This window comes from Phoxinus phoxinus (assembly GCF_949152265.1).
Source record: "Phoxinus phoxinus genome assembly, chromosome: 1".
NCBI classification, from domain to species: Eukaryota; Metazoa; Chordata; class Actinopteri; order Cypriniformes; family Leuciscidae; genus Phoxinus; species Phoxinus phoxinus.
In genome coordinates, this window is record NC_136876.1 from 15,229,538 (window position 1) to 15,242,801 (window position 13,264).

General features: G+C 40.3%; 1 protein-coding gene across 1 annotated transcript in view; it reads right to left on the bottom strand.

Annotated features, from left to right (window-relative positions):
* The window catches only part of kcnt2b (potassium sodium-activated channel subfamily T member 2b), a gene marked incomplete at its 5' end in the record, with an annotated part of 103,957 nt that overhangs the window by 46,461 nt on the left and 44,232 nt on the right, over window positions 1-13,264 (bottom strand). The window contains 5 exons of the mRNA XM_079634214.1: window positions 1,945-2,053; window positions 3,975-4,038; window positions 5,769-5,905; window positions 6,123-6,287; window positions 12,465-12,645. Of these exons, the coding sequence (XP_079490340.1) occupies window positions 1,945-2,053; window positions 3,975-4,038; window positions 5,769-5,905; window positions 6,123-6,287; window positions 12,465-12,645 (656 nt within the window). The remainder of the gene's footprint in view (window positions 1-1,944; window positions 2,054-3,974; window positions 4,039-5,768; window positions 5,906-6,122; window positions 6,288-12,464; window positions 12,646-13,264) is intronic.

Below are 13,264 nucleotides of genomic sequence, written 5' to 3' on the forward strand. Positions count from 1 at the left end.
AATGTATATATGTTAAAAACCTATATCAACATATATGTAGAGATATGTATATGTGATAGCAATATATTGTCTTATATTTAACATATATGACGGCGTCACTAGCGATATAGGGATATGTCATATATTACATTTCCGTATGGGTTACTACAACAGTAGAATACAATTCTGAAATTATGGTTTATAGTTTTGGTGTGCCACCCCAAGATTTTAAATGGGCCCATCTGGCCACCCCTATGAAAAATTTCTGGAGGCGCCACTGGATGGGTAGGCTTAGGGATCAGGGGGTGGAGATGGGTAGGCTTAGGGATCAGGGGGTGGAGATTGGTAGGTTTATGGGTGGGCTTAGGGATCAGGGGGTGGAGATGGGTAGGTTTAGGGATCAGGGGGTGGAGATGGGTAGGTTTAGGGATCAGGGGGTGGAGATGGGTAGGTTTAGGGATCAGGGGTGGAGATTGGTAGGTTTAGGGATCAGGGGGTGGAGATGGGTAGGTTTAGGGATCAGGGGGTGGAGATGGGTAGGTTTAGGGATCAGGGGGTGGAGATTGGTAGGTTTATGGGTGGGCTTAGGGATCAGGGGGTGGAGATTGGTAGGTTTATGGGTGGGCTTAGGGATCAGGGGGTGGAGATGGGTAGGTTTAGGGATCAGGGGGTGGAGATGGGTAGGTTTAGGGATCAGGGGTGGAGATTGGTAGGTTTTTGGGTGGGTTTAGGGATCAGGGGGTGGAGATGGGTAGGTTTAGGGGTGGGTTTAGGGATCAGGGGGCGGAGATGGATAGGTTTAGGGGTGGGTTTAGGGATCAGGGGCGGAGATGGGTAGGTTTAGGGGTGGGTTTAGGGATCAGGGGGCGGAGATGGATAGGTTTAGGGGTGGGTTTAGGGATCAGGGGGTGGAGATGGGTAGGCTTAGGGGTGGGTTTAGGGATCAGGGGGTGGAGATGGATAGGTTTAGGGGTGGGTTTAGGGATCAGGGGGTGGAGATGGATAGGTTTAGGGGTGGGTTTAGGGATCAGGGGGTGGAGATGGGTAGGTTTAGGGGTGGGTTTAGGGATCAGGGGGTGGAGATGGGTAGGTTTAGGGGTGGGTTTAGGGATCAGGGGGTGGAGATGGGTAGGTTTAGGGGTGGGTTTAGGGATCAGGGGGTGGAGATGGGTAGGTTTAGGGGTGGGTTTAGGGATCAGGGGCGGAGATGGATGGGTTTAGGGGTGGGTTTAGGGATCAGGGGGTGGAGATGGGTAGGTTTAGGGGTGGGTCTAGGGATCAGGGGGTGGAGATGGGTAGGTTTAGGTATATGTAAGTTGGGAGGAGTTGGATCCAGATCCAACTCCTCCCCCTGGATTTCGTGTTCTGCAGTGAGGACCATCTTACATTTCCCCACTTTCAAATACCCGTTAGGTGCTTTATTTCCACTTTTTGAATAGTTTCTTCATTGTATTTAAATAAATGCCTCTCCGAGCTGATATGCGATGTAAAAAGGGAGAAGAATGAGTTTGGAAAAGGCGGATTCAAACTCGAATCGATTTAGCTAACGCCACACCACTGAATCTGTTGTCTGTGGGATTTCTTTTGTAATTTTGTCTGGCTCAACCAGCAATGGTGGGTGGAGTTAGTGTAAAAAGCCTCTTCCAACAAGGCGGGCTATTTGCACTTGGTGTAAAAGACACTCTGCAATAATACTGGCCTTCACACACATAATTCATCCATCACAGCATAGCATGTTGTGAGGAATGGGTGGACTGGGGAAGTAAAAAGCATTATTCACATTTACACAGCTGAAGAGGGATATGAAGTGGGTTTAGTGTTGAAGGACACAGCTTCACAGGAAAGGAGATTGGCTGATCGCCTGCTTCTCAGCACACTCACACATAAACAAAGTGCATCAAATATCACACTATCCTCCACTCTCCACACCTGCATCCCTGAGAGAAAGACATTTCGCACGCTGACCTGCGAACTTGATGTGGAACTTATTCTCGGGTTTGAGGATCTGCACATAGAGAGGGCAGTTTGGGGCAAAGTCCTTCACGGCCCAGGCTCTGAGAATGGTCTGATGGTCCTGTGTCAAAGAAAAACAGAGAGAAAGAGAGGCATATGAACAGAAGTATGCCATTAGTCCTAGTGTCTGCTCTTATGTACAAGCCATTACCCTCTTTACAGAGAAATGAACATCTAAAGTGCCTGATAACTAGTGAAGGTGAATCTCATTAAAACCTGTTCAGGTCTCATTTCAACGCTAAAATCAAAAGAAAAAAAATTCAGGAAATTATATTTTGCATATAGAAAATAAAGCCTATTTTTGGGACTGTTTTTTTTTTAATGCAATGCAATATTATTTTAACATTATTAAGCACATTTTTCATCATGTTCCAGACATTCCACGTTTTTTAAAAACTATTCGTAAAAAATATTATTGTAATACAAAGTTTTTATTTACAGATAAATGATAATAAATGAAAGGTTGTACAACACAAAATTTGCAATTATATTTATATTTTTTGCATTTAGCATTTTTATATAGCCTATAGTTTTTGGCACATTCAGCTATTGTATTAGTTACATTTTCATGTGCTGCGTCCGCAGTAGGAACTACATTTTAATTTGAACTTAATTCATGACTGTAAAAAAAATACGTTTTCTATATGAATTAGGGTAGTATGAATGAAATGCGGACATACTACATCCACAATGTTGTTACTGTCACGTGATCTTCCAGCGTCAGTTGTGTCGCTTCACTGCTATTAAGAAATCCTCTCCCGTGGCCTCATGGGATAGTAAAGTGTCCATCAAATGCACACTTCAGAATCACAGCGGAAGTATTAGGTCATTCGGACATACAGTGCTAATCTGTTAACATACTGTTTTGGTTGGCGTACTGTTACTGTTGGCGACTACTAGTAGATAATTATTTGATTTTGGACTTTTAGTTTCTCATTGTTTTTCTGTTTTTCTTATCTGTGTCCTTGGTTGTCAGGGCATCTGTTGTCATAGTTACTCATTGTTTGATTGGCTAGCCCCACCTGTCTCTTATTTCCTTCCTCAGTTATCCTGTGTATATATTGCCCTCAGTTTCAGGGGCTGTTTACACGACACCGTTTTTAACTAAAAATGTAAAATTTGGAAGCGTTTTTTTTTGGGTGCCTGAAAACGCAAACTTTTGAAAATGGGTTTAAAAGTGCAAGTTTTTGAAAACTCCGTGTAAACAACAAAAAGGCAAATCTCTGAAGACGATGACGTCATGCACATGGACATTACATGTTCAGTCTATAGTGTTTCATCGCCATCTAATGACCTGGCAGGAGAATACAACGTTTTTAGTCATTTTTGCGGATCTGAGTGACTGGGGATCGTTTTGACAATGGTGTCGTCTGGGAAAAACTTCTCCGGTTTAAGCATATCGGTGTCGTGTAAACGTACCATGAAATGAAGTTTTTTTCCGTTCTCGTTAGTTGTTTAGTGGTTTGTTTTTTCTCAAATGTTCACTGTATTTGTATTTTGGTTTATTGTTAATAAAAATAACTGCTGCGCTTAGATCCTGCCTCAGCTTTTCTTTCCTGCAACCCTTTCTGACAGTTTTAAAAAAAAATATTACCGCAATACAATTATTTTTTTATTGATGGTCTGTATTACAGTAAGCGGAGGAGAGAATGAATGTCACAATGCACCATCAGGTCTCCTTTTCTTGATGCTTAATATAAAATTAACATTTATTTCTTTTGATTTTGGGTTGAAATATGACCCTGACATTTTCTTGACAGGTTTCGTGAGAGGCATTCAACTACTTTCTCAAACGTCACTTACAACTGCCTTGAGGATAAATCATTTCATGTTGAACTGTCAAAATGTAAAAGAGTGAAAGAGAATCAGGCTAATACATGGGATGTTCGAATCTGCTGCTTCCTATTTTACGGACAGTAATGAGAGGGTAGAGAAGCAGAATGGGAAAAAAGGTGAGAAAATTGAGCTGGAGGGGAACGTACAGCGGCAAAGCGGTCCACTTCAAACCGGTTGCTTAGGATAAAACAGGCCTCGGCATCGTCCATCCTGCAGCCGATCACGATGAAGAGGATACAAGAGACCAGAGAAACAGGGTCAGGTTCCATAACAGGGGGAAAGGAGGGAGACAAAGAGAGAAAGAGTGTGGACAGAAGAGAAAAAACAGAGAACGTAAAAGATGCAAGCGAATACTTCCAAAAGTGTTCATCTGACATCTGAGGCATGCCACTGATCACCACAAAAATATCTTCAACAACTCGTCCCTCAAAAATGAATAAAAAGTGTGATTTCCAGTTAATCAAAAAAAGCTTTTCTTAACCAGTTAAGCTGATATGGTAGATATCAGTCTAAGCGAGACGTTTAAACGTTTGACCATTTAAGCTTTGATAATATAATGTGATTATATAAGGGAGATCATATTTTCATGATTAGTACTAAATATGCCACACAACTAATTTTGTCATTTCAAATCAGGCACCAAATAGAGTGTGATGTGTTAGAAACATTAAGTAATACATGTTTTTTTACATTTTATTAGCATTAATATGAGCTACACACTGCTTTTAAAGCCTCCAGCAGTCAACATTGCAGTGACTCAAGTGCTCAAGTGTAGAGAGTGCTCAAAATTAGTGAAGTTTTTTGATTATGAGTTAATGAAATTGAATATTTATAAAGACTTGTACACTTGAGGCATAGTAGGTCATGATGTCCCTTGTGAAAAAAAAGGTACTCATTATGGAAATAATAAACTTCAAAAGAATGCTTACACTTATATTAAATGCAATTAGCTGAACTTTAGAGTGTTTTTGACCAACTCGAGTAGGACTTCATAATTACTTCAATTGTCTTTGAAATACTGTTAATGTGTACTGGCAAATGTATACTGACCAGCATTTATGCTAAACTAAAAATATACTGGGTTACACTTTATTTTAAGGTGTCCTTGTTATAATGTAATTATCCATTTAAGTACTGAGTAATAATAACTTAAGTTACTATTTGCTATAGGGTTAGGATTTAGGGGCCTTTCATTCCCTTGATATTATATTCAGCAAGTATAAACTTAAAGGAACACGCCGACTTTTTGGGACTTTAGCTTATTCACCGTATCCCCCAGAGTTAGATAAGTCCATACATACCCTTCTCATCTCCGTGCGTGCCGAAATCTGACGCACCCACCGCTAGCCTAGCTTAGCACAAAGACTGGAAATAAACGGCTCCAGCTAGCATACTGCTCCCAATAAGAGACAAAATAACGCCAACATTTCCCTATTTACATGTTGTGATTTGTACAGTCCCAGCGTGTACAAATAACAAGGTCACATGAGACACAGCCATCTTCTAACCGTATACATACTGGGAACTATATTCCCAGAAGGCGAAGCACTGCTACTTCTGCGGAGTGATTTGCTCGCAGCGCCTGAGAAGCCCCGTGGTGAGGAGCAGAGAGTTCGCTCAGTGTGTTGCGCTAATCACTCCGCAGAAGTAGCAGTGCTTTGCCTTCTGAAAATATAGTTCCCAGTATGTATATGGTTAGAAGATGGCTGTGTCTCATGTGACTTTGTTATTTGTACACGCTGTGACTGTGAGATGAGAAGGGTATGTATGGACTTATCTAACTCTGGGGGATACGGTGAATAAGCTAAAGGTTCAAAAAGTCGGTGTGTTCCTTCAAGATTTGAAGTATACTACAAGTGCACATTCAATACAATTAAGCACACTTTTCTTTAACAAGGGGTGTTTTTGGGTGATATGTACTGTTTACTCATCAGGCTTACTTTGCCCTCATTAGGTCCTGGTCTTTGAGAGCAGATCCCTGCAGGTAGATGACCCTCTGAGCCCACAGTGGGATATGGAGTACTCTCCGAACCTGGACGTCCATTTCAGCAGGACACAAGATGACCACATAGTAATCCTGGACATAATGAGCGCAAGTTAGTGGAAAACTGCAAGCCAATGCAACTCGTATCAAACATAAATAGCTTGGTTAAATTAAATTGATGTTCAGTTAATCCTTGTACAAGCTTCCAGCTATCCTGAAGAGGATTAACAGCGCACAGCAGGCGGCCTGAGCTCATATTAACATGAACGTAAACACATTTAAATGTGTACACACGCACACGCATACTTACCTGCAGTCTGGGGTGCGCAAAGAACTCGTTGAGGAAGTCCATGAGCAGGTCTATCTTGAGACAGCTGACACACAACACCACGTGCTTCTCGGTCTGGGCACGATAGCGGCTGTAGTTCCCTCCAGACTTCTGTCGCTCCATCCACAAGAAAGCCAACTGCTCAAACTACGGGAAATTACAGGGAACGAGGCTTCGTTAAGACATCATGGCTCATCAGAACCTGAGATAACAGGGTATCTGCACATTTTCACATTTAAAGTCAAATTTAAGGCTTTTTAAGACCGGAGGAAATCAGAATTAATAGCGTACATTAGGGGTGTGCAATATTAACAAAAATATATCTCGATATTTTCTAAGTTTTGTTGATAATAATTAGATGATATTTTACTGATTTTGTACTGGTACCATGGTTGGTTTAGGCCTGTTGTTTACATTTACATTGTTGATAGCAGACTCACGAAGATATTCATATTTAACATATTCTATGCAGTGGTCAGTTTACAGTTCAGTGACTGAAATTACATTTTTTATTAGGGGGCAATATTTGCCACCTTAAATTGATTTCCAGGGACATTTTCACCTAAATATGGAAATTATTTCTAAACGTATTTAGAGGTATGCATCACCTTTTATGTCAAATTCCAACATTCAAATTAAATTCTATTAGAATAACACAGTTACCACTGTCAAATTAAATAATTAAATAAAAATCCATCCTTGCAGTGCAGAGGTGACACAGAAACAGCATCCGGACTGGCATTACTATATTTACACTTAATTTGCAATTGCATAAATAAAGCTATTCAATATTTAAATATGAAATGATTTATAATTTTAACATTTTAATTAAAGGGTACTTTAAATATGAAACTAAACCCGCCAGTAGGTGGCGGTAAGTCACTGTCTTAATAAGCGAGTTGTTGGAGTCATTTATTCAACAGATTTGTTCAAACGGCCGATTCATTCATTGAATCAAATGATTCGTTCAAAACGCGGATTTCAGTTAAAAAATAATAATCGCTGTCTGTTGGACTACAGTTTCATTATGACATTCTCGTCGGTGAAATAAAGGCGGAATGTTGACAATATAAAAAGTAACACACAATGTTAACTTTATTGTTAATTTAACTGTTGTATAAAATAAATAGCACATTTACAATTGTGCACAGGAAAACGGCACTCTTGCTCATGTGACATTCTAATATAACAACATAATCATTTGGGGACATATCTATAACTGCACTGACATCACGCAGTGAAAGCAATGAAAGACAAATGCGATGTCAGCTCGCACTCGCAGTGCCTCGTACGTAGTTTAAACAATGATTTTTCACATCTAGCTCCTAAACTCTGGAATAGCCTTCCTGATATTGTCCGAGGCTCAGACTCGCTCTACCAGTTTAAAACTAGATTAAAGACGCATCTCTTTAGCCAAGCATTCACATGATGCATCTCATACCTTTTATACTACAGTTAAATCAGATCAAATGCATTCATATTATGAACAGCAGCTACGCTAATTATTTCCCATCTGCCTTTTTTGTTGTTATCTCGGGACGCCTGTCCCGAGATAACTCAAATAGAGTTCGTCAGCTCCAGTTATGTATCCAGCCTCTCATGGAGACTTCAGATGCCCCAACGCCTGTGATGAGACGACTCGACGCCTGTGAAGAGACGACCCAACGCCGGCGATATGTTATGCCCTAAATTTCATGATTAACTAACTGTATTTTTGTATGTATATTTTTGAAATGCATTTTCTGTAAAGCTGCTTTGAAACAATGTGTATTGTGAAAAGCGCTATACAAATAAACTTGAATTGAAACTTGAATTGAATTACAATATCATCATAGTTCATAGACAATCCTAAACACAAAGAATGAACTTACTATTGAACTGACATTTACTCGTTTTCTTATCCTCTCGCGTGCAGGAGACAGACGTAGGCTAATACGCTGCCGTAAATGACGCGAATTGTCACGTGAACAAGCAAATCCACAAAGATAGAATAATAAAAAATAATACGTACGCTAATTAGATAGTTTTAATTTGGAAAGTATTTAGATATGCCTAAGTCAAAGTGTCATCTAAAATTTAAGACCTTTCATAGGTAAAAATAAGACCTTTCATAAGTAAAAATAAGACTTTTGACTTTTTATGGCCTTAAATTTGAAAAATCGAATTTACGACCTTTTAAGACTTTTTAAGGATCCGCGGAGACCCTGGATAACTAATCTGTGAAATGAAGTTCTGCAGGCAAACAAATTCTGAATACATTCTGATTCATATAGGCTAATGGTATATTTTAAATTTAGTCTTGAATATTGCATATTGCTGTGGATTGTTTGTGTAGAAACTAGGGTTGTAATATATCGTCTCACAATACATCGCAATATAAAAATGCAACAAAATGTAGGCTATCGTGGATAGTTCACCCAAAATAAAAAGTTTCAGAGTTGTGCCAGCACTACATTAAACTACTATATATAATGTTGAATATAATGTATAATAATGCAATGGGGGAATATTTGTGTAAAAAGTGCCCTACATTATTTTAAATGTATCTCAGTGACAGAGTGCAAGGATATTCGTCTAAAATAATTTTGTATTTTCAGCTTCAGAATCATGAATATTGTTATTCTGGTGTCACCATTGTCCTGTGCATTGGGTTACCAGCACCAAAGTCCAATCCTATTCATTTACACCCACAATGTAATACAATTTGGCATTTTAATCAACAGTACATTTTTTGTGAACCTTTTACCATATGTCTTGGAGTATCGCAATAATATCGTATCGTGATATGTATCGAATCGTGACATGAGGGTATCGTTACACCCCTGGTAGATACTAGGTGTTTCTCAATGTCAAGGATACTTCCTTGGCAGGACGCGTCCTTCCAAGTCATTTCCTTCAGAGGCTAGGCGAGGATCCTCTTTAGGATTCGAGAGAACACGTAAATGGAACATTCTAGCAAGTGCACGTCATTGCGTCCGTTAGTGAAACCCCGCGAACTCTAACGCGAAGCGGAGGGGTCTTGAATAAACCTAAAAGGGTTGTATTCGCTGTAAAAACTGGCTCGCTATACATTATCCCGCTTATTACATGGCTGCCTACCTAACAAATCAATAACATCAATAATAATAAATCAATAATTTGAGACAAAATATTGATTTCAAAAGGAGTTTATTGATTTAAAAATGATTGTATTGCCTGAGTGAACAGAACTGCGTCCATAGCAACATTCTAGCTGTTAAAACACATGCAATGGTAAAATATGTGAAATGCCGGTGACGGCAAACAAGCTAACAATTGTTAAAATGACAGGTTAGCCATAACGTAATTTGTATAATTTGTAATATCAATACGGTAGTAATTTGTACTGGCATTTAAACGTTAAACTTTACTTATATGACGGTTATAACAAATGTATGGTAACGTAAATATAGCCTACTTGCATTTAAAAGCATATTGCCCCGTACTCGACTCCGCTAACATCCGACATTTTGTATTTTTTTTTAAACAAGATAGCAAAGCTGCGCGCATAGGATTGTGGGCGATTTGATAGCGCGAAGAGCGCGAAGTCTACACACATGCACACTTTCCTGTATATGGGATATTTTCCGAACGAAGGACTCCGCCCTTGGTTGAAATTCTGAGGATCCTCGACATTGGAACAGTCCTTCGACGGATGTCGATGACGTAGCATCCTCGAAATTCCGGCTTCCGAGGATCCTTCCTTGACATTGAGAAACGGCTACTGTTTTTGATCATGTGTGTGGATCATGTTCCTGCAAAGATAAGGCCGCTGTTGTGGATTGTGTGGGTGATATTGGCAGTGAGGATTTGTTCCTGTATAAAAGTGCTCAGACGCTTGTTTAACAGCGGGCGTAAATGTCTGACAGAAGTGCTCTGCTCCCGGTATTGAGAACATAAAGGGATCCTCAGCGAAGATTTGAGGTGTTTTATTAGCAGTCGAGGGTAATGTCTGCTATTCATTGGCTTTCAGGCAAAGGGTAGTTGGGAATTGAGATTTGCCACTGTTTAATTGCAATACAAAAGCTACGAATGGGATACGGCGGCTGCTGTCAGCCTGTACGGTAGGATGGCTCTCAGCGGGGCCATGAGCCATAGCGGAGATTTCCCCTGTCAGGCCAGAAACAAACGCAGGTTCGGCCGTAACGCGCGAGCACCAGCTGCGTGTGGGGGGCAGCAGTAAATGTCAGCTGGTATTTGTAGATGAAAAGAGTAGGAGGGCCTCGCCGGAGCCACTGCCATTTCCTGTGTGACGGAAACATAGCAGCCTCCCGAAGAGGAAGCTGGCAGGGAAGCCCTCACATCACACATGAAAGACAAGCCCGCTCTCATCTCATTCTCTCCTCAGCCCCACAGGAGGCTCGTGCTCGTGAGCGAGTGTGTGTGAGAGACCTGTTTGGGTGAGTGTGCGTCAGCAATACAAGGTTTATGTTGAAATGGGATGTGAAATGCGTTTGATTAAAAGCACTGTGTACATGGAAGCATTTGTGCTTGTCAGACTGTGAAAATCACCAGCTGTGTCGCGTCTCACGGGGCCTTAAATACAATTCGGCTCAGTGCTTTTGTCATCTTAACCACATAATATTTGCATAAAATGTCTGACAGTTGAAAGTAAAAGCGGAAAACCTTTTTGAAATCATCTTATGTGAAAGACCAAGAACTACTGTTGAGGAAACTGAGCAAAGTTAAGATAAAATACTCCCTTTCATTCAGTAGATTCTCTGTAAATGTTCCACAGTAATTCGTCAAATTAGCCTAAGCGACACAATTTCAAAGTTCTTTCAAAGAACTTGCCGAATGTGAATATTAAGTGGAACGGATATATTCTATTAAGATGACATAAGGTAACTATTACAATTACTAAGGCAAAGTGTGATCCTTTGAAATCTTCTATTCATCTTTCAGATTATCTGCAATTTAGAAAATGTCAAAACTGCGTCCAACTAATTTAACTTAAAAACTTTTAGTATAATCATATTTTATATATTAATATATTTTCTAGTTGAAGCCTCAAAACTGAAGTTGAAATTGGTAAAATTATTTTGAATGGTTGAAGTATTGGGGGAAAAACATATGTTGCCTTATTAATCATATCAGCTTCAGTTTTTGGACCAATCAGTAAACATTTGACAGTTTCAAGAGACTGAAATTAAAGGCAAAAAAGATATCCAAAATTAATTCATGCCCCCGAGATATGGGTGCAAAAATGCCCCTTTACTAACTTTTCATTTTTACCATATCACACACGCAATAGTGTTGATTTTCCCGAATATTAGCTCAATTTCAAATCTGTTAGTAATTTTATACAAGTTCAATAAAAAAGGTTTATTAGTAACTTACATTTTAGACAAAATATGTTCAATAGTGCCTGTTTTTGCTCTATATGACCAATGAAAATATTTCTAAACAAAGCCAGAGCAGAACCGTAGTGTGTCTCTGAGCAACACAGTGGTGTTTCGTTACTGAATGAATGAATGCACATTTTTGAACGAATCGGGTCAACGATTCAATGATCCATTCATGAAGACAGTCACTTGCTTCGTTCCTGAATGAATCAGCCATTTGAGTGCATAAATGGTTGAATAAATGACTCAATGACTGAACCTGCACGCTGCACATCACCAAGCAAAACACAGTAGTGGTGAGTTGTTGTTCTGGAATAAATGAGTGTTTTTCAGCTAAACGGTTGAGTAAATGATTCAATGACAAACTCTTGAGAAGAGTAGTTTCGTTCCTGAATCAGTTGAATGAAAGATTCCCTGAAAAATTCACAACACTAATACACAGACTGGCGATTCTCTTTCTCTCTCACACACACACACACACACACACACACACACACACACACACACACACACACACACACACACACACACACACACACACACACACACACACACACACACACACACACACACACACACACACACACACACGCACACGCACACACGCGTTGTGCTGCTGCTGCATGAATAGACATACATAAATCCTGTAGCACATCTATAGGCAGGTGGAGCTAGGGGAGGTGGAGGGGTTTAGATGAGCTGATAGCACACTGCAGGACTAGCTTACAACACTGAACATTGATTTAAATGTTGAGCAAACAAATCTCATTGGCTGCAGGACCAGCAGTTAATCAGCATGTGTCATGCGGTAATGATGTGATTGCTAACAGATTGGATGTGAAGGATCTATCAGCCTGGCGCCATCTAGAGTTTCATGACAGAACTACTATATACAGTCTCTCTCTATATATATATGATTAAAAGGATGAGTTGTAATGGTCCGGCCATGTATTGTATTTACCTGTATTGGTAGAACTATAAGAGCTACACAGATCATGATGACCACGAGCAGCTGAGAGGGCCAGATCTGTGGTGTGACATCCCCAAAGCCCACCGTAGAGAAGGTGACAACACAGAAATACAGAGAGTCAAAGAGCGTCAGGTTGTTCCCTGCTCGTTCCAAGTGCTGAATCCCGCAAATACTGGAAAAGAGAGATGAAAGTGTGTTAGAGCAGCTGAAATGTGGATTTAAAGGGATAGTTCACACAAAAAGTAAAAGTCTGGCATTATTTTCTTACCCTCGTGTTCTTCAAAACATCTATGATGTTATTTTAAAGCATTATGAGTATGAACGGTTGTGTGGAAAAGTGTGTGCAAGATTTTTTTTTGGTTTAGACATGGCAATGAGTAAAAAAAAAACTCTGAATAAACCATTCCTTGCAAGGCTTTCCAGGTGGACAGGTTTGCAGGCATTTGCATGTGTATGGAAAGCCAGAGGGTTTCTATCATCACCGGATGGTTCGGAGCAAACTGTGATAAACACGAGCCAAAACTGTGTGTTGAGTCACGCGCAAGACGACATGACGTGAACCCTGTTTGCGCGCCCGTGTGTGGGTTATCTTTCAGTACCGCTGGTGTGTGCGGCGCGCGCGTGTGTTTGCTCCGTGTTGAAAGGCCGGTTGAGTCAACACGCAGCTGTCAGCGGTGAAAAGGTCATTCGATTCTCTCCCTTTCTGTTTTACAAACGCACCGTTGCCCTGTACATTCGGCACCTCCCTGCTACTTACCTCGCAGAACAAGAGAACACACACACAACATGGT